This window comes from Phoenix dactylifera, chromosome 8 (assembly GCF_051530095.1).
Source record: "Phoenix dactylifera cultivar Ajwa chromosome 8, Ajwa_hap1_PhDact_Kaust_v1.1, whole genome shotgun sequence".
Lineage (NCBI taxonomy): Eukaryota > Viridiplantae > Streptophyta > Magnoliopsida > Arecales > Arecaceae > Phoenix > Phoenix dactylifera.
Genome location: NC_143197.1, coordinates 1821856 through 1846252, shown reverse-complemented (window position 1 = coordinate 1846252; position 24397 = coordinate 1821856). Strand labels below are relative to the sequence as shown.

At 41.2% G+C, this 24397-nt stretch overlaps 2 protein-coding genes and 1 long non-coding RNA gene across 12 annotated transcripts; 2 read left to right on the top strand and 1 right to left on the bottom strand.

Moving 5' to 3' along the window:
* Positions 1-2235: 2235 nt before the first annotated feature.
* Positions 2236-3585, top strand: LOC103710707 (aquaporin TIP1-2). Its single transcript, XM_008796583.6, has 3 exons — positions 2236-2477; positions 2574-2824; positions 2908-3585. The coding sequence occupies exons 1-3, from the start codon at positions 2345-2347 to the stop codon at positions 3280-3282; spliced, it is 759 nt and encodes a 252-aa protein (XP_008794805.1). The 5' UTR covers positions 2236-2344; the 3' UTR covers positions 3283-3585.
* An 818-nt stretch (positions 3586-4403) lies between these two features.
* LOC103710715 (uncharacterized) lies at positions 4404-16565 on the top strand. Of its 9 annotated transcripts, none has more exons than XR_015967726.2 (6): positions 4404-4841; positions 4947-5050; positions 5192-5336; positions 11502-11567; positions 12537-16093; positions 16200-16565. It is a non-coding gene; the product is annotated as an uncharacterized LOC103710715 (long non-coding RNA). The 9 variants fall into 9 exon arrangements; XR_015967727.2 differs by having other exon boundaries at positions 12537-16097; XR_015967724.2 differs by having other exon boundaries at positions 4405-4841; positions 12537-16059.
* A 3889-nt stretch (positions 16566-20454) lies between these two features.
* Positions 20455-22049, bottom strand: LOC103711302 (myb-related protein MYBAS1-like). 2 transcript variants are annotated; one of them, XM_008797397.6, is made up of 3 exons: positions 21666-22049; positions 21443-21572; positions 20455-21170 (listed from the first exon to the last, which is right to left on the bottom strand). In XM_008797397.6, the coding sequence occupies exons 1-3, from the start codon at positions 21784-21786 to the stop codon at positions 20681-20683; spliced, it is 741 nt and encodes a 246-aa protein (XP_008795619.3). In that variant the 5' UTR covers positions 21787-22049; the 3' UTR covers positions 20455-20680. The 2 variants fall into 2 exon arrangements, 1 of the variants encoding a protein (XP_008795619.3); XR_015967723.2 differs by having other exon boundaries at positions 21096-21572; positions 21724-21741.
* Between the last annotated feature and the right edge of the window lie 2348 nt (positions 22050-24397).

Below are 24397 nucleotides of genomic sequence, written 5' to 3'. Positions count from 1 at the left end.
TTTGTCCTGGGGGTGGCCGCTCAGGCTGTAGAACTCCCAAAAAACATTCAGGGTGGCGGGGATCTCGTGCATACGGCAGAGAACCTGGAAGACCGTCAGGGCCCGCCACGAGTTCGACACCAGTTGCGTCGGTGCCACTCTTAAACCCCGTAGCACCTGCATGACCAAGTCCGAAGGGGGAAAGCGGAACCCGGCCTGGAGAATGCCCTCATTGATGGCGATCTTCCCTGGAGGAGGATGGGACATCCTCTCCTCAGGCCCCGGGAGCGTGGCGTTGCAGGCCTCGGGAAGGTGGTACCGAGCCACGAGTCTGTCTAAGTCTGTGGCGACCAGCTCCGACTTAATTTGGTCTGCCCTCACTTCGCCCATTCCTAATGGCCAATAAACCTACGGTCAGGACGGGGACAGGAAGGGGGGAAAGACCGGAGCGACTGGAGTACACTAGTATAAGAGGGGAAAGTATGGAGAGCCCTAAGCAGAAGAATGGGGAAAACTCACCGGAAAAGAGGTAAGAACGGCTCCGAGAGCGCCAAAGGAGAAACGAGCGAACAGTCCGACGGCAGCAACAGCAGCGCAAAGGGGAAACTTGAAAATATCTGTAAAGAAGAAGACGGACGGGGAAAGGCCCCCGATTAAATAGGCGGAAAAGCAAGTGACGCCTCAATGACGCCAGAGGACGCCTGGCTGCCGAAGGGTCGCTCGCGCCCCAAAGGCGAATCGACACCATTAAGGAAGGATGTCCGCCGAAATCCTCAGACTGCCAGGTCAGCAATAACCGCCATACGCCATAAAAAGGGCGGGGAGCTCGAAGCGCGCGCGCCTCTCCGAGGAACGGCGGCAATCCCGAAACATCACTCCCTTCACCTGTTCCCCTTCTGGTTCCAGGCTCGGAAGTGGGGGGCTACTGTTACGGGGGAACTAAGCCGCCATGCCCCACGTGACCGGCACGCGCGCCCAGGAAGACTACGGCTGCCCTTTGATCCAGCAATCCGACCCCGAGTCGGACATCCTCGGCCCCGCAGCCCGACCCCGAGTCGGCTGCCCTTTGATCCAGCAATCCGACCCCGAGTCGGACATCCTCGGCCCCGCAGCCCGACCCCGAGTCGGCTGCCCTTTGATCCAGCAATCCGACCCCGAGTCGGACATCCTCGGCTCCGCAGCCCGACCCCGAGCCGGCTGCCCTTTGATCCAGCGCTCCGACCCCGAGTCGGAGATCTCTTGATAACGACAGGCTATTCCCCAGAGGCACGCCGCGGCCTCCTGCTCCACTACTCCCTGCAACGGCTGTATCCGATGCTGCTCCACGATCTCCTGCATCAGCCGTACAAAGCGGAGCCCCACTATGCCCTGACGTGGCCGTACCCGGTGCTGCTCCACGACGCCCTGTAACGGCCATGTCAGTGGCCACACCATCGTGCCCCACGATAACGAACCCCCCTGAGAGACCCCCCAGCCAGGTATATATGCGGCTGGGGGGAGAAAGGGGGGAGGTGAGCAATATCTCCCAGAGCACTCTCTTACTTGCGATTATCACCTCTCCTCCTCCTCCAATCTCCTCTGACTTGACCGTCGGAGGGCCATCACCACCCTGGTGGTGGTGCAAGGCTTGTTTGCAGGTTTCTTGGCGGAAGGTGGGGCGCAACCAACACCAACCAAGACAACTCAGACGGAACCCCGTTCACACCGCAGTGCCAATCGTTCTCGGTTTGGACCACCAGCAACAATAATAATAATAAAGAAGGAAAAATCTTGTGGAATGCTCCTAAGAGACTGATCAGTGGAGCCTCCCTGCTTAAATCGGAATCCTGGCCGTTCGATTAGACCAAGCCGTCGCGTTCTACGAACGCAAGAAAAAGCGGGGAACAGGTGGACGGTCCGATTTGTGGGTCCCACGAAAATTTGGCGGCCGTAAGTCGCGAACGACCGGACGAATAATCCGCATCTTGCCAAAGTAGGGGCTGAGGATGAACGGCAAGGAAACCGCCACGTCAGCTGTCGGCGATCCGATCGGCCGATATGGCGCATGGCGCCGATCCGAGCTCCGCAACCAATCATTACGTACACGTGGCAGACGCAGAACGAGGAGGAGGGCCGACCACGTGATATATAAGTTTGCCGACGGATGGACGGCTGAAAAGGACCTCCCCTAACCACGACCACCTAGCCGAAGCCGCAACCGGTAGACCGGCGTTTCCCGGTTCCCCAGCCGTTATCCGCGTTCCTATATAACTACGAGGACTCGTTCCAGGGATCAAGCAAAGAACAAGAGTAGCTGCAGAGAGGAAGAAGTGTTCCTAAATTCCAGAGAAACTATTACTCTAGCCAAAATTATATAGAAAAAATAATGCCGATCAGTAGGATTGCAATTGGATCACCAGGAGAGGCGAGCCAACCTGATGCTCTCAAAGCCGCTCTCGCCGAGTTCATCTCAGTGCTCATCTTCGTCTTCGCCGGCGAAGGCTCAGGGATGGCCTTCAGTAAGTTGACAAAGCTCTCACGTTCTCAAAGACTTAAATACAAATTAAGTTCATGGCGATAAAAAAAGTCTTAACGCTTTATCCTCTTCTTGGCAGATAAGCTCACGAACGATGGCTCAACGACGCCTGCGGGTCTCGTTGCAGCAGCCTTGGCGCACGCCTTTGCGCTGTTCGTGGCAGTGTCCGTTGGGGCCAACATTTCTGGAGGTCATGTGAACCCGGCCGTCACATTCGGTGCCTTCATTGGTGGCAACATCACCCTGCTGAGAGGCATCCTCTACTGGATAGCGCAGTTGCTCGGATCAGTCGTTGCCTGCTTGCTTCTCAAGTTCGCCACTGGAGGACTGGTAAGCAAAAGATTATTTCTCATGAAGATCGGATCGACGAGCTCAGCGATTGAATCTAAGATCAAAACTGTGTTGCCGTGCAGAAAACATCAGCCTTCTCATTGTCCACAGATGTGAGCGTGTGGAATGCTCTGGTGTTTGAGATCGTCATGACCTTCGGCTTGGTGTACACGGTCTATGCTACGGCTCTGGATCCAAAGAAGGGCAACCTTGGAGTGATCGCGCCCATAGCTATCGGCTTCATCGTGGGCGCAAACATATTGGCTGGTGGGGCGTTTGATGGGGCATCCATGAACCCTGCAGTCTCCTTCGGCCCTGCGGTGGTGAGCTGGACTTGGGACAGCCACTGGGTGTACTGGTTGGGACCTTTGATTGGTGCAGCAGTGGCTGCTGTGGTGTATGATGTGTTCTTCATTGGCCAGGGCACCCATGAGCAGCTTCCCACCACAGATTACTGAGGGGATAAGAAGCCCATATCCATCTCTCTATGTCTGTGTTCAGTCAATTTAGCCAAGGCTCGTGCTGTGGAGGGAAAAAATAATAGGGGAATTGGTAATTGTTGTTCCAAGTGTGATGCTCCTTTTCTTCTTCTTCTTCTTCTTTTTGGTGTGTGTAGGGAGGGGGGGCGGGGGGGTGATGCTCTTTATCTTTATTGCTCTGATTAGATGAGGTAAGATGGTATTCAATGTATCAATATCTTGGCAACATTGTATTTGGGCAATTTCAACTAAATCATATGTTTTCGGTGTTGAATGGTTTTATATTTGCATGTAATCAATGAGGTTTTCTCTTATCTGATGATTACCACGGTTCATCGCCATTTTCGGGATCTCTTTTTCTCCCACCACCTTCAGTTGCTATCGTCTTGCTTTTCCATTTTTTTACTATTTATCACAATCTAGAATCTCATCAAATATATATATTATTTTGTATTTTTTAGTTTTACATAAATATTTGAAATATTTCTGACGAATGGAACTTAGACTCTGTTTGACAGAGTTATTAGTAGCAGAACTTTTAGAAGTAGAACTTTTATAAAAAGCTATTTGCTGTTTGGTAACTATATTTCTACAGTGCTATGAAATTTTAATATATATTTGGTAAATAAACTGACAAATTACTTTTAGTAAAAAAAATGACCATAAAAAATATTGCATAGTATTATACAACATGGTATAATAAAATATAATATGTATTAATACATAAATATATGATATAGTATAATATTATTGTAATATAATATATTATTATTATTAATATTATAATATAGTAATATAATGGTGTATACTATAGCATAATAATATAACATAATTTGATATTATATAATATAACATATTAATGTATTATGATGTAATGTAATAAAATATTATATTTATAATATAATATAATAATAAAAATATAAAATAATATAATTATTACCATTATATATTAATATTTTATTAATATAATATTTTAGGAACTATTTTTTGGGTTGCTTATTTTTTTTGTTGCGGCTTCTACAGATTTCTATAATATAAAGAAACATTTTTTGTAATTATATATTTTATTATTGATATTTTGGTTAAAAAAAAAAAAATTATAAATTAAAATAGTTTTTTGACACGTACTAAAAGTAATTTTTCGAAAAAGGACCATTTTAGAACTTGCTGGAAGAAGCTATTTTAACTTGTAAAGCTAAAACAGTTTTTAATTTTTTATTAAATCTATCTATTTTAGCTATTTTGAGGCGACGGTGGTCGGAGTTGGGAGGAGAAGATGAGAGAAGAGAGGGTTCCGATTTCCGAAGAGGATTCACCGCCAGTCCTCGTACTTGTTTGTTCGTCCACCTCTCCCTCCTCCAAATCCCAATTCCCTAGATCCTCGATCGCTCCACCAAACCCTAGCTCTCCAACATCCTCGCGCTCCATGAGCGCCGAAGCCCCCAAGAAAGTCTCCAAGTACCTTCTCCTTGCATCGAAAGGAGTCCGGGCTTCCCCACTTCGTCAAATACGATCGTCTTGGCAACGGTTGAATCATGGCATGTAACGATCCCACAGTTCTTTTTTCTCGACGTCGGATTCTTCTTTCTCTGGTTTCTTGATTTCCGTGATCATGTGTTCTTCCTATCTTTGTTTCTTGATAGAATCTTTGACAACGTTTTGAGTCGAGAACAGGGATTTCCTCCTTGGATCGAAAGGAGGTCGGTTTCCTCATTTCGTCAAATATCTCAACTACGATTTTGCCCAGGTATGCGATCGATTCCACGTTCCATTCTTCTTTCCTTGACCATGGATTCTGCTTATCTTGGTTTTATGATTTCTGTAATCATGGATTCTTCCCGTATTAGTTTCTTGATTGATTCCGTGACCGCGTTTTCTGTTGATAAAGGTAGTCAATTATCCCCGATCAGGAACTGAACCTGTGCAATTGAAATTGCGGCACTGACGCTGATGGCATGATTTTTGCAATGTCGGGGACCAAAGTCATGGGTTGTTCCATGAGGGTCTTCGACTTAGATGGCAGGTAGCCTGAGGTAATCTTTCACCTTAGAAATGACTTGTCAGCTAATAATTCCTTTGGATCTTTTATCCGTTCAATAGATCTCTCTATTTATTTATTGTTAACTTCTGATTTTTCCTGGAGTTTGCTATAATATCATCGCATATCAGCACCTAATATTGTAACAACCCAGGACCTCACCCAAAATGGCTAGCCGGAAGGTATTATTTGGGTTCCTTGATTCTGTATAAGTACCCAAGATCTACCCAGCAAATAACCGATGTGGGACTAAACACACGCCCGCACGGGTCCTCACATACTCCCCTCGTTCAAGTCCTGATGTCCTCGTCAGGCTAAGGGTTCAAATCCATTCAAATCTAATCACAAGCACCACGATCAGTCCATGATCAACCCCAATGGATCCGTGCTGCCGTGTCCCCTAGTCCACATAGGTTATGAGCCGGGTCCGCTCTGATACCATTTGTAACAACCCAGGACCTCACCCAAAATGGCTAGCCAGAAGGTATTATTTGGGTTCCTTGATCCTGTATAAGTACCCAAGATCTACCCAGCAAATAACCGATGTGGGACTAAACACACGCCCGCACGGGTCCTCACAAATATGGTCTCTAATTTTGCTAAGAAATATGAATATGCTTAGATATTTATCTTGCTTTTTATCAAGCCGATGCACTTCAAGTTTGTTGTTTTTGCTAATCAAGGACATGGATGTGCAGTAATGGTGGGATTGTTTTGCCCATTTCGTTTCTGAGTTTGAAAATCTGCATGATCACAGTGGTGCTATATTGCTAGCGATTATTAGTACTGTCTTAAATAGCTTTTTGCATATGTTACAGAATTTGTTTTTGTATATCACTGCTGTCTGCTTCTAGGGTCATCAATCCAAATGTATATCGTTGAGACAAAACAGGGAAAATGATAGAAAGGAAAATTGAGTTATATTGATGGAATATATGTAACAGAAAATCAAAACAGAGATACATAAACCTAGTAATTGTGAAAAAACTACTCTTTGCTAAAAAATAGAAATTTCATTGACCCTCTAGCGAAAATCTGACTCTAATCCTTGGATCATTGTTTTGACATGTATAACAATGACAAACCAGGAATATTGATTGTCTGATACTAAACAACTCAAATATTCAAGAATATCCTCTTTAATTGTCAAACACTTTGCCTTGCTGTACTGCACTATGATATATCCATCCAATTTTTAACAGCCACCATTGCAAATATTTATGAAAATCAAAGCTGCATTTGTTTTCACGCACCAGCACATTAACTTCACCCCAATGACTCTGAAAAAGAGGACACATGCTGGGTTTTGAGTGGGGGAGGGTGTTGCAACGAGGTTTTATCCTTGGAACTTGAACTATAGCTTATGAGGATGCATTTAAAAACACCCTACTAAATTTTATGAACAAAAATAAGAATGGCATTCCCCATCTATGACTTGTAAGGCATGGGATCGACTCATTTAGTAATTTCTTTCTCCAAGGTTTTTTTTCCATCTTATTTTCATGTTTTATGGAAATTATTAGCATGTTTTCTCTATCCTGCAATCTGCAATAGATTTTGGTCCCCAGTTCATCCTTCACATGTTAAGAATTCCACCTTTCATAGCAGAAGTATGTAAAGAAAAGGGACAAGCACCATTATCTTCAAGAATGAAGAAGAAGAACACCACCTTTTTGAAAGAATAGGGAGCCAAAAAAATCAAAGAGAACAAATTTCAGTATTACTATGATCAATGTCTCAATACATAATCATCACTTCCTATGGAGTCCTAATTTGCCAAAAGTAGTAAAACAACTCAAAATAGGAAAACTCTCTAGAAACCATATCTACTATCCAAAACTATAACTCCCAGTTCGATCACGATTGAAGTTGGACTCTCTAAGTATACCACCACAAAAACTTTCCTGAGATTGCGAGGACAACTTTGACCAACCAAAAATCAACAGGAAAATTGTAGGATTAGCCTTTGACTGGTCCATGACTTCTAACCAAACTTAAGCTTTCCAATGAGTCCTCGGCCACTAAAATCTAATTTATGGTTTGAAAGTTATGCTCATTTTTCAGAAGCTGGCGCATTTTGGCCCGAACACCCAAACTGATTGGCAACTTTGTGCGCTCCGACTTCTCTGAGTGATCCAAAGCCACTTGCTCTACATCAACATCCTTTTGAAATCTGCATTCTAATTCATTCACCATAATAAAGCAATGGATCTTGGTTTGTTAGACTGTTATTAGGAGAGATAATTCCATAAGGATATCGAAATGCATGTGACCTTGCATTTTGCAATGTGATGGAAATGTAGCTTCTCTCAGAACAACGAAAAGGATCTTGCTGAGGAACATGTTTGAGCCAATAGGTTATTATAGTTATAATTTTAACTACCAAAAGTTTTCCTTCATGGGAGGTAATCAAGTTCCTATTTTATCTTTCATCACCAGCTTGAGCCTCCTTGGATCAAAATTAGACTGGTGTCTTTCCCTTCATCAAGTGCCCTGATCTTGGCAATGCTTTAATCATGGTTTATGGTTGAGTTAATATTTCTCTTTTTTTTTTTTCATGAATTCTTCTTGTATTAGTTTCTTGATGGAAGGTTTTAGATTGACAAATTGGAATTATCTGGGAGCTTAGAGCTACACTTGGGCAGCAATATCCAATCCCCCAACCCTTCAGCATGTGCACACCACCCACCACCCATAAGAAAAAACCTTTTGTTTGTATCCTGAAATGGCTTTTTGGATCACATGAAACCCAGCAAAAACTTAGAAGATAAACACCAGTTTCAAAGAGCCCTTTGTTCTGGAGCCTAGCAATGCTTTATATCAATAGAAATATGTGTGGATATTTTTCCAATAAATGAGTAACCTGTTAGAGTGCAATTCCTTGTGATTTGGTGGTACAGACTACTGAGCTTAGAATAATAGATTCTATACTTCTCCACTATTGCTGCTGTAGTAGAAATTTTTAATTCTTGCTGTTGTCCTGGGTTAATGATGTTGATTTTAGCATATTAATGACCATGAAAGTGATCTGCTTCGGACCTCTAATCGTTGATGCCACTTTAATGCAGCCTTTCTTCTTAACTTCTCATTCTGAATGGTTGCTATATTCCTGTTTTTGATACTGTATCAACATCTTTTGCTGAGAAGTATGACCTTATTTATATATTGAGTTGCCTTCTTATCATGCTGGTGTATTTTGTTTTTTCTTTTCCATTGTTCATGGGCATGGCTATGCAGTAATGGTGTGAGTTACTTTCTGCTGTTCATTATTGAGCTTGAAAGTCTCCATGGGACTTGAAGGTGCTACCACTAGTAGTTACATATTGGCATTTGATATATCCATTCTATATTTTTGATGAAAGTGGTACCTTTTCTAGCACTGTGCTAAATAATCTTTTAGACTTGTGTCACATGTATCCTTATGTTCTAGTTGTTTGCTTTTAGATTCATCTATTTAAATTTATTTCAATGCAGGGAAAAAAGAAAAAAAGACAAGGGCATGTTTTTCATGAGAAGGATAAGAGTAACTTTTACCGTATGTAAAGCATCAGAAAATCACATTAAACCTAGGAAAAAGTTAAAAGATATTGGCAGTCATCAGAATGCCATTTGTTCCAGGATCTGCCATTTGATCTGAATTACTTAAAGCATATGTTGATTAAATGAATACCTTTTCAAATAACTTTGGTGTCGGTGCGTCTAGAGCTCACTTGCTAAACAAGTGGGGTTGAGCCAAATCTGGATTGCACGGGTCGTGGGACTGTGCAGGGCGCACATGCCCGCTGCATGGGTTGCAGGTCCCATATGTACGTGTCACGGATCCCGATGCACGGATTTTAGAACCAAGCTGAGTTTTGTCTTGTTAGAAAAGTTTGATGTTAGCTAATTCTAGGGAGGTTTGAGTTTTTTGAACTTTTGTTTTTGAAAACTTTTGATGTTAATAATAGTTAGGGCTTTTCGAGTTAGAATAGGATTTAGAATCCCACACAGGAAAGTTGAATAAAAGAGTTTCTTTGTACTGCTTCTAAATATCTCCATTGGGGCTCCTCTTGTAATCAATATTTGAAATACTTGACTTATTGATTAGAGAAAATTCTATTGTGGAAATTATTCTTCTCTTGTTCTCTCTATTCTCTCTCTCTCTCTCTCTCTCTCTGCCTCTTTGGTGAACTCTAGGTTTGCAAGTGAGGATTGTGAGGGCTTTACCCTTAGAGTAGCTGGCCAAGATGGTGTTTTCGGCCTTGGAAGAGAGTGATCCACCTTTGCTCCTCTTCCAACTATCTTCCATCCATTCGAACATCTTGCATCGTATGTACCATAGTAGGGTTTCTGTGTTGCCACAATTGGTTGCACCGACATACTTTTCCTCCTTTAAGTTTTTAGCCCAATTCAATACCTCCTGATGTCAAACTAGTAATTATTAAAAAGCCATTTCTTTCAAATTGGCGGTAGAGATATTAGAAGACGTGATCTATAATTGTCCAAATGTTTATGTTGCTGTTGCTGTTGCTGTGGTCAAATTTTAAATTCCTGTACTTTTTTTGGATGGTAGCCACTAGGAAAGAGCGTCTCCTCAGCTCCCTTCAATATGGCGCTTCTTATTTATTTGAACATCTCAATCTGCAAAAGCTTGCTATGATGCCATCATATCTAACTTCTTTTCATGGTTCTTAATGGCATGATCCTACTACATATGTGCTTGGACGCACTGATGCATTTTAATTTATTGTTTCTAAATTTCCATTATTTATGGATCTAAAAAATTGTGATAATAGTAGGTGTTGTTTTGGCCTGTTTCACTGTGAACTTGAAAAGTCTATATGAGATAAAGGTGCTGTCACTACTGGTATCATATTGGTATTTCTCATATGATACTTATATTATCTATAAAAATGGTAGTTTCTTAAACTGCAATAAATAAATAAGCATGATTATTGTTGAATTGTTAGCTCAATTTTGAGGGGGAAAAACACACCATGCTAAGAAGAATTCATTCAGCTTCTGGAAAAATCTGAGCGTAGTCTTTGCATCATTTGGTTCATTGATGAAGACAAGATGGAAATAAATTTCATCATTTGATTCTAAATACTTGGTGTTTAAGAAATATCCTCTTTTATTATCTTGCAGCTAGCCTCACCATACTATATCGTGTTCAAAAGAATAACCATTTTAGCTAACAGCATGGAAAGCTGTATTGAAATTTATGATCGTCTTGAAGGTGCCAACTGGCTTAGTCGATAGTCACTGGTTGTTGGTTGCTAGAAACCTAGGTTCTCCCCAACTGGCTTTGTCCCACCTTTACCCCAATTTCGGCTGGGCTTCCTCCTATCCTAGTTCTCAAAGGACAAAAAAGGATCATATCATAAAGAATAAATGTCTTTATGAGCTAGTCATCACGCTAAAGAAGACTTGTATGGGCTTCATGAATAAACATTATAACATAATCTGTCCACAAGAATGATAGCATAGCCTTTTTCTTTAAAATATATCTGCTACAATGTGCTCATATAGCTGGATGCTAGACAAATTTCATACAATTATTCTTTGATGAATGTGTAACTGAATACTGTAAACAAGCATGGCATCAATTTTCTTTTCCATCATTTAAGCACCTGTCTTTTCACCCACCATGGTTTGCTTCCATTGATCTTGAAGTTAAAAACTAGGTAGGCTTTATCATTCCGAGCTATTGGCAGCCCTTATTATGGTTGTGGAGTGAATCCATGGCATCTCTATTATGCAGAGTATGACCAACTCTTTCCTTGTTTACACCTGAAAATGCTTGTTAGGCAGTGTGTTGTAGGCATATCTTTCTCTATGCCCAGAATCCAAATGCGTATTAGCTGGAATCATATCCCTGCTCATTTTCATTAGAATCAAGGGTTTTCTTCGGTCGATTTTGTTACTACAGCTGCTGTCTCATCCATAGCTTCTTCATTTCAGTAATGTTGCTAATAGATTGGATCCTTCTTTTGATTATCAAATATATCTTGAATAGAATGATATCTTGTACCTTAATATGAAACTAAGTTTTCAAGTCATGTAGAAGTCGTTATATAGAGGATACCTGAATGTCTTAATCTTTTGTGGTGTATGTTCTGATGATGTGATTGTTGACAGAATTAATTGCATTTTAGTTAACGGTACTTTCTTATTGCAGGAATAACTCAAGCCTGTTGGGGTGGGGCTGGAACTTGTGCAGTTCTGTTCTGTTCTGTTATTTCCTGTAAGTCATTCCAAAAGGATAAGATGTGTATGTGGTCTCTTAGTGTTGTTTAAATCATTTTTTTCACTATTCCAATACCATTGATAACAGCAAATGATTAAGTATAATATTCTTGTAAAATGAATGTGTATGGTCAATTTGCCTGGTGGGCCATCGAAATTGAACAGAGGGAGGAAGACGATCATGTCTACAAGACAGGCCCTGCGACCGAGAGAGAGGGGGAGAGAGAGAGAGAGAAAGTAGATTATATGTAAGCCTTAAAAAGTCATGATTATAGTGATCGTCACCTTTACAACGTTTTATCCTTTGCCTCTTGAGGATCAAAGCTTTCTTTCGAATATACTAGTTGAAAGTTGCATCTCATCTTGACTCTGAGCTTTGTGGTCTTCAAGAACAAACCAAATCCCATTTGTGAATATAATTAACAAAGCATGTTTTGCCTCTGCAATGCGTCAAAACTCTTCTAGTTTAGATAGAAAACTATAAAAAAATAGTAATTATATTTTAAAAAATGGGTGCAAATATATGAAACTTCATCTAGGTTTTAGCTCCCAAAGCAACTAAATTGCTTTTTCTTTACCTTAGGAAGGTGAATATCTAATGAGATTGCTAATTTTTTTGTTTTGGAATTTTATTATTGATGAAATGGTCTTTCTAAACATCAAATAAGTCAATTGGGTCATAGAAAATGGAATTGTCGTTCCTTTGTACATAATTAGATGTTCCATATCTGGATCTTATAATCCAAAGTCCAAACTAATCCAGATTTAAGGAACCAACCCAAATTGGTGAAGGCCATTAGGACCTTAATCACAAGATCTTGACAGTGGTTATCCTTCTTTTCTTCTTATATTTTTTTAATAGTTCTAATGTTTTTTTTAATTTGATTACATGATGCAATGTTGTGTTCCCACCAATGTCAATTACCAGCCTCGGGGGCCTGACCGATCTCCCATCTTCTCTTTGCAGACGACTCTCCTTTTGGCCAGGGCGAGGACGCAATGACTCCCAAACATATTTTGGAGGATTACTGTGAGGCATTAGGTCAGAGGGTGAACCTCCTCAAGTCAACTATTTGTTTCATTCCAAAGACCAAACTGCAGGTAAAGAAGGCCATCAGGGAGCTCCTTGGCATGAGGGAGCAGGAGGAGCCGTGGAGTTACCTATGCGTCCCCATCACCGGGAGAAAACTGCGGACGATGGAGTGCCTTGGTATGGTGCAATGCATCTAGGAGCAGTTGGAGGGGAGCTATTTCATTATCCATGATGGGTAGGTTGACTTCGGTAAGATCGGTTCTCAGCTTCATACCAATCTATCTCATGTTCAACACGGTTGTCCCGAAGACGGTGCTGTTGAAGATTGAGCAAATGCTTTGGAACTTCTTGTGGGGCTCGTATGGTGGCGAACATGGGGTGCACGTGCTGGCCTGGGGTACTGTTTACTAACCGGTTCAGGAAGGGGGGCTAAGTGTTCAGTCTCTGCTTATGAAGAAAGAGGCAATGATCGCTAGACATGCTGCGAGATTGATCTTTGAGCCTCAGTGCCTTTGGACTTAGGTGATGACAATCCGGTACACTCCGAGAACCGCAGATGGGACAGTTTAGAGTAGTCGAAGATGCTCCTTCATATGGAAGGAGATCTGCAGGCATGTTTTCACTGCTTTGGCTAACACCAGATGGCTGATTGGAGATGGGCATAGTGTGGATGTTGTGAAGGACCCTTGGATGGATACTCTTCCAATGAGGCTCATGCCGATCATGGTTAATGTTGAGGCCGTGGATGGTTTGCGGGTTAGTGATCTCCTCTGCCCTGACGGGGCAGGGTGGGATTCCAGCTGGATTGGCCATCTATTTGGAAAGCACCTTGCCGAGAGAGTGCATTCGCTGGCGGTTTATGGGTGTGCTGGCCCGAATGTGAGGGTTTGGAGCATGTCATGTAGTCTTGGAATTAGAGTGAGGAACATCTACGACCTTCTTCAAAGTGAGTAGAGTCAGTGGTAGGACTGTGCCTGGATTTTGAGGTTTGGTCTTCACCCGAGGGTTGCCTTATTCTTTTGGAAGGTGACTTGGGGTCGGCTACCGACGAGGACTATCCTGAGCAGGTGCGGAATGAGCATTCCACTGATTTGCCCTAGGTGCGAGGTGGAGAAGATCGTGGATCACGTTCTGTTCCAGTGCAATCGAGCTATGCGGTTGTGGAGGCTTGTTGATTCCCACCGAATGCTCTGTGCCAGTCTGGCTCCTTCACCCAGGCGCTTAGAAGGTGGGCCGACATACCTCAAACCCGATATATGGCCATCAAGGCAACTTATACTGCTTACCATATTTGGTTGTTAAAGAATGCCTGAATTTTTGGAAAGAGCAGTTCTATACCAAGGTTCGTTATGCAGAGGGCTCGAGTGCAGGCTACGGAGATCACCCATGCTAACTATCGAGCAGGCTGTTGACAACTCGGGGCACTTGAGACTCTATCTCTGCTTTTATAGCGTCTCAGACGATGTACCTCACCTGGAAAACCTGATCTTTGAGTTTTCTCAAGGTCAGCTTCGATGGATGTGTTTTGGATGGTGGCAAAAAGGATGGTGCGGATTTCGTGATCAGAAGCTCGGACTCTAGAGTGTTGACAACCGAAAGGTGCCCAATCTTCGATATCTCGATCTCAGGGGCGGAGTTGAGGGCAGCTTGGTTCGATTTGTGTCATGCTCAGTATGTACTGCTGGCCAACATAATTCTGCTCGAAGGTGATTCAGCTACAGTGATTGGCTGGATCAGGGGTGCACTGGTGATATTGGTGGCGTCACCCCTTGCTCCGGAACATCTGGGGCATGGCAAGCAGTGACATTACCTTCTGGGCCAAGCATGTCTATAGGAAGGCTAATGAAGCTGTGGATTAGTGGCTTTTTTTGTGGCTAATCACTTCGGGGGGTTCTCTGGACTGGTGAGAGGGAGCTGCCTAGAGCACTCTGTGACGTTATATTTTGACCTTTTTGAATGTATTCATACTAGACTTGTATGAGTCGTCTGTTGTAGCAAAAAAAAGTGATATTCAATCTATTCAAGAACTTTTTTTCAAAAAAAAAAGGTTGTGTTAGCAAATATACAATTTTACAACTAGGTCTGTGTGCTTAATTTTAGCTTCAAACTTATCTTAAAATTAAGTAGCTAAATGTTTCGACAAATGAACTAGGAAGAACCCAGCCTAATTAATCCTTTTGGCTATTTTGTGGGCCTTTTTACTTTGTCTAATGCAACCAGTGTAACTGTGTTACTGAGGCATGCACTTGCATGCTTGCCTTTTTGTGCTAGAGCTGCCTTGAAACCATTATGTCATTACGAATTATGATTGTTCGATTGTTCTCTATATTGCTTATGTATTCAACTTTAGAAATGCATATGTATGTATGCGCACACATGCAAAAACATTTGACACATGTTTATGTAGTTTTGCTTTTTCTGGAAGTGCCATCCATTTGTGGAAGATCTCCCTAGATAAAGCTAAGATTCTGGATTTCACTAGCATAAATATTATATTGGACTTTTTCCTACAATATTTTTTGTTTTCTAATATTTTTTGTTTCGCTGATATCATATCTAACTTAAATGTCCAGCTCTGCTGCTGAAGTGGCAACAGAATCTTTCATAAATCTGGAAAGATGCTATGTTTTCGGAATTTTCAAGTGGCCAGAGTCACCCAGATGAAGGAACCACCTGCATTTAGGATATGCTCATGTTGATGTATTAGGATAACTATCAATATCGATAGCATTCACAAATAAAGCTATGATGCATGCAGATCGATGGTGAGCAAGAAAAAATAGTGCCAGTTCTGGCACACGCGCAAGATGTTCGCATGCATTTAAAATTTCTTTGGATATCGGTGCACGCATCCACAAACATGCCTAGATTGGCATAATTGTGTGGGACTTGCATGGTTTCTGTGTCAGCCACTTATAAAAAATGATGGGATAATATTGCTTTTTTGTTGTTTAGACCAATGCATCCACTTCAGTAACTTTACTGCAGTATGGAAAAATGAGGATGCTTTTCATTGTCGTATACTATGTTCAGGATATGTATGAATTTTCTTAACAATTAAGGAGGATTGTTCTGAGTAGCATAAATTTGTTATCCAACAAGTCACATGGGTCCTGCCTGCTACATACCACCATTATCTTCTATTCATTATTGTAAAGGATATTTGTGAAAATGCTCATCAGATAATCCTCTAACCTTAAAAGGATCTTTTGAATGCCAAATGCTCTAGTCAGTACTTAAACGAATTATCTTGCCAACTAGAAAGATAACTTGGATCAGTCCTGTCCTTAATAGATTGTCACAAGGCTTGTGATGTTTGTAAGTTGGTCGGACTTTTAAAAAAAATGTATCTGTATGCCAATGATGTGATATTTTATCTTGTCTACAGATTAAACAGGTTTTGTTATCCTTCAATATCTTATGCCTGACGTGATCAACTTGTCTGTGAATGTAACAGGTATGATATCAAATTCAGATAAGAATCTGGAATAGTAGGTCTCATTCTATTTTATTTCAAGATTATCACCCTTGGATTATGTTTGAGTGCCATGTTTCAAGCATTTTATGGTGTCTTGCTTCATTTCCTCCACTATGTAGGTCCAACTCTCTTTTTTCCCTTGGAAGCTGCCGTAAGCAATTCAGTGGACCATCACTACCTTTGAGAGAAATAGCATAAGCAAGTACACGGACCACCATGTTCACTTACCGGTCATGCCATTGTTTACCATCATTCCATGTATCTTCCTGGGTATAGATGAAGCTGCATCTTTGAAGGTTTCAGCTATTATCTTATCACGTAATCTATGCTTATTATATTGTAGTCCGTATTAAAGGTGGAGGGGACTAGGTTTTTCTCCCACCTAAACATAAAAAAGAGTGTTAAAACATTGTTAAATTTGCTTACGAACCATCATCATGCTGTTGTAAAGGATTGTAACTTTAGAAACTCTCTTTTCATGCAAATCACGACTTTGCAGAGTCTTACTATTGGTAGGTGTCTGTCTCAGTTGGCATGTTTCAGGGTTTTTTTTTCTCTTTTTTGAGTCACGTTTCAGGTTCTTGTTGGGTAGGGCTGTTAGACATCGATGTTGATCAGGCCACTACCACCTTCTATTGGGAGATGGACCATGAATGAATACAAGGACCATGCTAATTTCTTACACATTCTAGGACTCCTCATATCATTTGTCACAACTGACAAGATCTGGTTTCAGCTCTGCCTGTTGAGGGTTCCATAAGTATCTTATTAGGAGTCATGGTTTATTAGGTAGGATTTAATATTTCATTGTTCAGTAGATTCATCAAGTGCAATGGCATAATGCATTGTCCTTGCCTCGCCAATTATTTACCAGTGTGTTTTTTGTAGGTATACTTGTTCCTGCTATATTATGCGTACAATTCTATATCTCTAAGCTGTTGATCTTAGAATAAATACTATATCATTTAAATTTAAACTTTTAACTACTGTTTTAATGAGGGCCAAATCTGAAGAATGTTATGAGTATCTGAAATTCTTGCGAAGTTTTATTTGAAATTTTAGGATGGGTTGGATGAACCAGAAGGTCAATTGGAGCTATTACATATTTGCACGAGTAAATTATTGGTGGCATCAGCAAACGGGGCTTCTCTTTTAGGTATAAGTGTTTAGAAGCCCTGGAAAGGATCAAGAAGTCTTAAATTGAAAGTGACCAAGAAGAAATTCATTCTGGAGAAATTGGTTCATGCTCTGTGGAACCGATCATAGTGTAGGTTCATAATTCACAAGGAAATTTGCGGGCGACGTGCTTTTTGCTCATGTCGTTGGCTAATTGTGAACTATAGATGTGAATTTTTAGCTACCATATTCCAAATATTTGATATTAGGGTTATGCTCGGCTACTTGCCTATAAACAGGACATATTAAACAACTCCAATATTTTTAAATATTTTTTTGATAATTTGCGAAATTGACTTTAAGGACAATACTATATTTGTATTCATGAATGTTGCAAATATGGGTCTTGTTATCAATATGTAATATTATTATAATAATTATATTGTGCAGTCTGCTGCTGGCATGTCTCCTCCCATAACAAAGATAGGCTTTCTGCTCAGCTCGTTGGCTAATTCTGAACTGCAGATGTGGATTTTTGGCGATCACATTCCAAGTATTTGATATTAGAGTTAATGCTTGGTTAGTGTTGGTGTCTGAAATAAATCCAATATTTTAAAATGTTTTTTGATGATTTGCAATATTCACTTTAAGGAAAATACCATATTTGGACTTATGAATGCTGCAAATATCGGTCTTGTTGTCAGTACGTATTATTATTCTTCTTCCTCCTCATAGTATCACTTTTATTATTATTACTATTACTACTAATATTTTTACCGTTGTCAGTAGTAGATTATTCATCTAGTTCTTTTACTTCTCTGCATTAGTTGAAATGGCACAGATATACCTTTTAATAGATTACCAAAAAAAAAGGTTTGTCACTAAATTCAGGGTCAAATCTAGCTTTGCTTACAAATTAACCGCCTGTTAATTATTTTCTTTGCACCTATTCAGTAATTAGTAGATATGATGGAAGTTGGTGTAAAAATTTGACCATTAGTCAGGTTTTTGTGAACAATGGTGACACTCCATTACGTGCTAAGATTCCAAGGTCAAAAGGACCAAGAAGAAAAAGAGGACAGGAAATTTCTGATGGTACATATTCATCATGATAAGTGATAGTACATTTTAAGATGATAATAAATAATGGGTTTGTTGGTATGACGAAACACTTTTGTTAGTCCCCTTACTTTCTTGAATCAGATTAACTCCAAAATAGTCACTTTAAAGTTGGACCTCCATTTGCTGTTGGAATTTCAATTGCATCCAGTGGAGATTGGTCAGATTTTTTTCATTTTTAAATTATTGCTAATAATTTATTTAGAAGAGGCCTGTAATTAATGGACCGCACCATAAGGGTTTGCTCTCCTCCATGCAACCCCCATTTTCCAGGCCCTACCCAAAGTGGGATATTAACCTGTATCTATGGTACAATTAAGGGAGTGAATAAAGCTGAGCCAGGTAGTAGATTGCTTCAGCTAGCCTTGATATGTGAAAGGGGCCATCAAGCTCAAACTAAGCTTGATAGAATATGTTGAAGCTCACTCTATTTATGACTTGAACCGAGTTAACATGCATTTTTATTGAGTTAAGCCAAGCTTTTCTTTGATTTTGCAAACCCACTATTTTCAAGCTTGACTTGTTTTAGTTGTTTATGAGCTGAGTCCTATACAATATTCAACCCAGTTGGTTTCCTAGTTGAGCTGAGTTTGCGGCATTAGCAAGCTGAGCCCTAATAGTTCATGAATAGCTCGGCTCATTTGCACCTCCAGTATATAACTATTAAGAGATTGTACTAGTTTGGATGCCTTGAATGAAATTTTATCATGCATTGTTAATGCAGCATTACTTTGTGTTTGGGTGTGGAATAAGTTAAGATATTAACTTATGCCTAATCATTTTTATTGTGAACTGCTCCATCTTATAAGTTGGACTAGTTTTCTCCTGAATTAAGGAATTAGTAAAAGGATTAGCACCAAACATAGGGTGGTTGTGATCAAGAGAGAGTGTTGGTGCAATTTTAATCCACTTTCTCGATGACTCGTCCGAATGCAATATATGGCGGTCTAGATTATTAATTAATTTTTAAATATCTTCATTTCTACTGAAATAAATCGATCATTTTCTAGTATTTGATAGATTAAAGTGAAATAAATGAACTAAAATGTTCTTCATTTCGTTTAATCCATCTTTGATGCCAAATCAAACACTCCAACAGCAACTTCCACACTCTGAGGCCCCTCCAAGTACTAGTGGGAGGGTGTAGGAATGGGTGCTGCGAAAGACAAGTATGTCTACCGTCACTCTAAAATGATAAGGTTGATGGGATCTGGCCGGTGAAGCACTACCTCTATTCTAATCAGAGGATAATGCTAAAGTAATCAGAAACAGGACCACCCCCAGACAAAAAGGAAAACGACGCTTTTATCCCTTGGAACGGAGTACTTCCTTATCACTATTTCTTTTTTATGTTTGTTTGTTTTATTTATTTTTGTTTTAACTGCCCTTCCCAACTTGCAAGACCCGCAACCACTTCCTAAACCAAAAACCTATTATTTTAAACCTTACCCTTAATTTTTAATTGTTTAACTGATGAGGTCCCACCTAACCCGAGTCCGTTTCGTGCCCCTTTCTTTCCCTTTGCCCCGTTACATCTAGTGCCTTGTAGGGCCCTACCTGACGAAGAAAACAATTAAGAAAGAAAGCCCTTCCACCAACCTTCTCATCTCCTTCTCAAAAGGTCACTCGATGGGAGAAAAAATAGGACTAAAGTAAGAGAGTACAAGCGTGCATGCTTACTAAGTTTAGAGAATTAACTTCCATACTATCGGCGTAGAAGAAAAGTCGTTGGATTCGTTTTGCAATTGAAATAAAACCTTGCATGTGTTCTCTTCAGAGGACAGCCTTATAGCCCCTCTCAGCTGTGAGGCACATTCTCCCGGTCTTTTTCGTGAAAACTTGCTTCTTAAGTGATAACTTGAAATGCAAGGTGGTGGTTCTAATATGTCCGAAACTTTTTGACAAACATCTCAATGCATGACTCGACAGTTTCTGGAACATATTTCAATGCTCGACATGGAACTAAGCTGATTAGGTGTCTTATCCATCTATATATCTTATAGCTGCTTGCTATTAAACAATCTTTTTCTCGCCAACAAGAATATATGATCGATGCGGATGAATTTCTTCATCCAATACTGTGTTCGATGACATCTTTGCAGAGAGAACGTATCATCAATAGTCTGCGAAGAACAAAGGTTGAATAAGGGAACCCTATTATATAGCAAGCAGCAGGGAGACAAACTGTTACAGTGCCATCATGGCAGTTGCTGCTGTGGAGCAGCACATGAGATGATACGTCATATACAACAGGTTCTATTCATGATCATATATACTAAAATCTTTCGAGATAGATGATACGATCCTATTAAAGGTTTTACTGCTACTACGGACCAGGGTACAAAGAGAGGTAAGCTTGGTGGTTCTAGGACTCCCTGATGGTGTCGTCTGCTATGGGAGCGAACATTTTGTATTCCTCGTCATCTATCTTCCAAAGCGAGTCAGAAGAGTAGTCCCACATAGGAGAGGTTACCGGGGCGGGGCATGAAAAATTGCCGGCTTCAATATCCTTGTATCCCTCGAAGCTCAAGTCACCGACCAGCTCCGGTGTAGCGATGTCATTCCAAATCTGCTCCATGGGGTAACTCTTCGGCACACCTTCGCCATCCTCCTCCAACCCTGTCATCAAAGAGGAGGTACCCTCTACACGAGCACCGTCCCCCTCGTGCTTCTCCACCCCAACTTCTAATGGGGGATCGCTGATAGAGGAGGAGAGATTGCTCGACGACGATGAAGGCGATGGAGAGGATGAGCTTCTCTTCCGCTCCTGCGCTTTCTTTCTCATGTGGGTCCTCCAGTAGTTCTTAATCTCGTTATCGGTGCGGCCAGGCAGCCTCCGAGCAATACGAGACCACCTGCAAACAAACCTAGCCTATATAATCAGAATTCAAGCAGCAACCGCGGTCATGTTTGAAGTGCAAATCATTTCAACGGATGTGTCACAGCGAAGCACGTACACAGCTCGTACGTAGCATGGAGCTAGCACAATTACCATTTTTGTTTTGTTTTTTTTGTTTTTTTTTTTCAAATAAGCTTCACCACGTAATTAACTGACTAAGAATATAAGAGAAGAGTTATGAGTCGGATCAAGAAGAGAGAAGAGAGCATTTATTTGAGTGGATCAAACCTATTGCCCCATTTGGCATGGAGCTCGAGCACAAGGTGTTCTTCCTGGGGAGTCATGCGGCCGCGTTTGAGACCGGGGTGAAGGTAGTTAACCCAACGCAGCCTGCAGCTCTTTCCTGTTCTATTGAGACCTACAACATGAAACCACACAGGTTAAACCGGTAACTTCCTCTCCCTCCCCTATGGCCCAAGTAAGCCTACCTATCACCCGCCACCGCGCAAACCTGACACCTTTGCTAAAAAATCCCAACGACGTTCACCGAACAAGCCCACAAACCATACCAGTTGGATGTCTTCCTGCTCGGTCCAGGGGCCCTTTCTGGTGTCTTCCTTCTCCATCACCATTACCTCTTTCTTTGCAATGCCTTCCGATCGAAGCTCTTCTTCTTTTTTTTTTTGGGCCGGCGCCAGACCACTCACTTCCTGATGCAGAATAGTTTGATGGCCTTTGCTGCCGACCCTCCCTTCTTATAGGCACCAACGGCAATGGCCGGTGATGTCATGTTAAGTTTTTAAATCCAGGACATCACTTAGGCCTTTATGACATCCTCATTGATATCTGGCGATTAGTGGTACTCCAGGGTACAGGTTTAGTAGCCCTGGTACTGAGTTGAGAGGAATGAAATGGACATATATAAGATTTAAGTGTTGTTGGCTCGGGGCATTCCGTGTCCTTGGGAGTACGTACTCTTGGAGGATCCGACCATTTCTGCGTGTGAGGACCCAACTATTTCTCCCCTTCTTCTTTCTTTTTTTTTTTTTTCCTTTTTTTTCTTTCTTTTTTCTCACTAGCACAAGATAAAAGAGACATGCGTCGAATGTCTAGAAAATCTAAAATATTACTTTTTCTTCGTAGGGATAGAACAGGACAATATTTAAAGATTGCTCGGCTATTTCTATAGGATAGGATTAAAAATCGCATGGAATATATACATTGGGCTGTCCATTTAATCATAGCTCCGTACAAACTAAACTTCATCTAGCCTAAATTCTATAGAAAGAAGAAAAGACCTTTATATTTCTTCCTACAGCTTAGAAGTTAGGATATGAGCTGTTAGGATTTTTAGTCCAATTCGATAGAAATGTCCGACGGATGGGTGAGTGTGATATATCCCGCAATAAAATAGACGGTCCAGCTTTTAAAGCATGGCATTCATCTTCTGTCTCGAGTTGTGAGTCCATATTAAAGGGAAAAGTTGGTGAAGAAAGGTGGAAGTTCATTTAGAGTAACTTGTGCCAGTAGGGCAGTAAAATCCAATCTTGAGTACCTGGGCTGGATACGATTCTGTGGGGCATAGAGGAGGAAAACAACGAGGCTACCTCAGGAAAATGTCGCCTGTCCATCGGTAATACCTGAGGTCATCTTTGGTTATGTTATAATGGCTGGCTCGCCTACCGTGGCAGGCACGCTTTGCAACTAATCTGTAAAGAAAGAAGGCTAACCTAACCCAATTCACTCAAGACTGTTTCATTGTAGGCAGTAAATTTGGGCAGTTTTAATTAACTTGCTGTTAAAGTTCCTGATCTCACAACATTGGTGCCGCATCTCTTTAGAAAAAAAATGATTCACATGAGGATACAAAGCTTATATAGTTGCATATTGAAGATATAGAGATTTTTCAAATTAGTTATGAGATTGTTCGGCTTGTTGAATAATTTAACAGGTCTACTTACAGACTACTATGTTTTGTAAAAAAAATTTATTATGATTTTGTATTTTTCTTTCTTGCAAATTTTTTATAAATAGTTTTTGTAAATTTCTCTTTTCTAATAAAGGCCGGGTGACTTTGCCTCCATCTTCATCAAAAAAAAAAAAAAAAATCATTGTCTGCTCTGAGAGTCGGAAATCCTCATTTAAATTCGACCTTGTTGGTGACAACCAGCCAATATTTCACAATGGAGGACCAAGATCTTCTTCAAGTTTCCCTGCAGTCCTCTTGGTTAGTTGCCACCTTTAATTCTACCTGGAAGAGGTCTCAGGTTCAAACCAGAGTGGTGGCCGATAGCCAACGTGCTTACACCAGTAACCAAGTTACTTCATAGAATGGTTATGCTATTTGGTGGAAACAATTCAAAATATGTGGAGAAAAAAATCTTGGCAATCTCTCATTGGTGCTGTTCTACTAATCATTACATGCACAAGGCTTCTGAGGCAGAGAGAGAGAGACGACATTATCTTCCCACTGGAGTGCTCTTTCTAAGATGGATACAGAAGGAGAAGTTCCTTCTAGGCCTACTGTGACCATGTAAACATTCCTCATTTACTGGTGGCAGTATCAGCATCAGAATCGGACAACCCTAGCTTATCTAAGCCTTGACCCAGAAAAAGGTGGTCTCCAAACGCTACCACGCTGTTTGACATTGAACATGGAAACGCAACACTATGTACAGTTCTCACCACTCTCTCTCTCTCTCGGACATGAGAGCGACATAAGAATCATGGCATGATAGCTCCCATTAGAATGCGCCTCATCCGTGCATTGTACAAAATGTTGTACTGAAATTAGATGATTGCGTTAGAAATTCAAGATTCTTATCAGATTGATGTGATGCCTCCAATAACAAGCTCAAATCCAAGTCCACACACCTGGCCTGGGAGCTCTACATGCTGAGCCGCACAGTAGCAGAGGTTCGATGCTGTTCGCCCATGTATCTAAAGAAGAAGGTGCCCACTTCTCTTCGAGCCATTAGATGTGCAAGTTGCTCTCTTCTTGGTTGAATTCTTCATCCATCTTACGTGAGAGGGGTTCTTATCATTATCCTGCAACGCAAGGTGGTTAGTGCGCGAGTTTCTGGAAATCTGAGCAAATGGAAAGTGCTGCCACGAAGATGTTGACGCACTACCCGCGCTGTACGGCCCCAAGCAGGCTCCTCGAAATTAAAGAAAACACGAGCGAGAAGAAAAAAGGGTGGCGAGGAGAGACCCATCCATGGAAGTGCCACCATGACGTGGACA

What these genes read in the sequence shown, in the direction of transcription:
- LOC103711302 (XM_008797397.6), bottom strand. Translation starts at nt 21,786, where the DNA reads ATGGTGATGGAGAAGGAAGACACCAGAAAGGGCCCCTGGACCGAGCAG. An exon ending in TTTTTTAGCAAAGGTGTCAG is followed by an intron (nt 21,573 to 21,665) that starts GTTTGCGCGGTG and finishes TTCATGTTGTAG; the next exon opens with GTCTCAATAGAACAGGAAAG. An exon ending in CATGCCAAATGGGGCAATAG is followed by an intron (nt 21,171 to 21,442) that starts GTTTGATCCACT and finishes GTTTGTTTGCAG; the next exon opens with GTGGTCTCGTATTGCTCGGA.
- LOC103710707 (XM_008796583.6), top strand. Translation starts at nt 2,345, where the DNA reads ATGCCGATCAGTAGGATTGCAATTGGATCACCAGGAGAGGCGAGCCAA. An exon ending in AGGCTCAGGGATGGCCTTCA is followed by an intron (nt 2,478 to 2,573) that starts GTAAGTTGACAA and finishes TCTTCTTGGCAG; the next exon opens with ATAAGCTCACGAACGATGGC. An exon ending in AGTTCGCCACTGGAGGACTG is followed by an intron (nt 2,825 to 2,907) that starts GTAAGCAAAAGA and finishes GTTGCCGTGCAG; the next exon opens with AAAACATCAGCCTTCTCATT.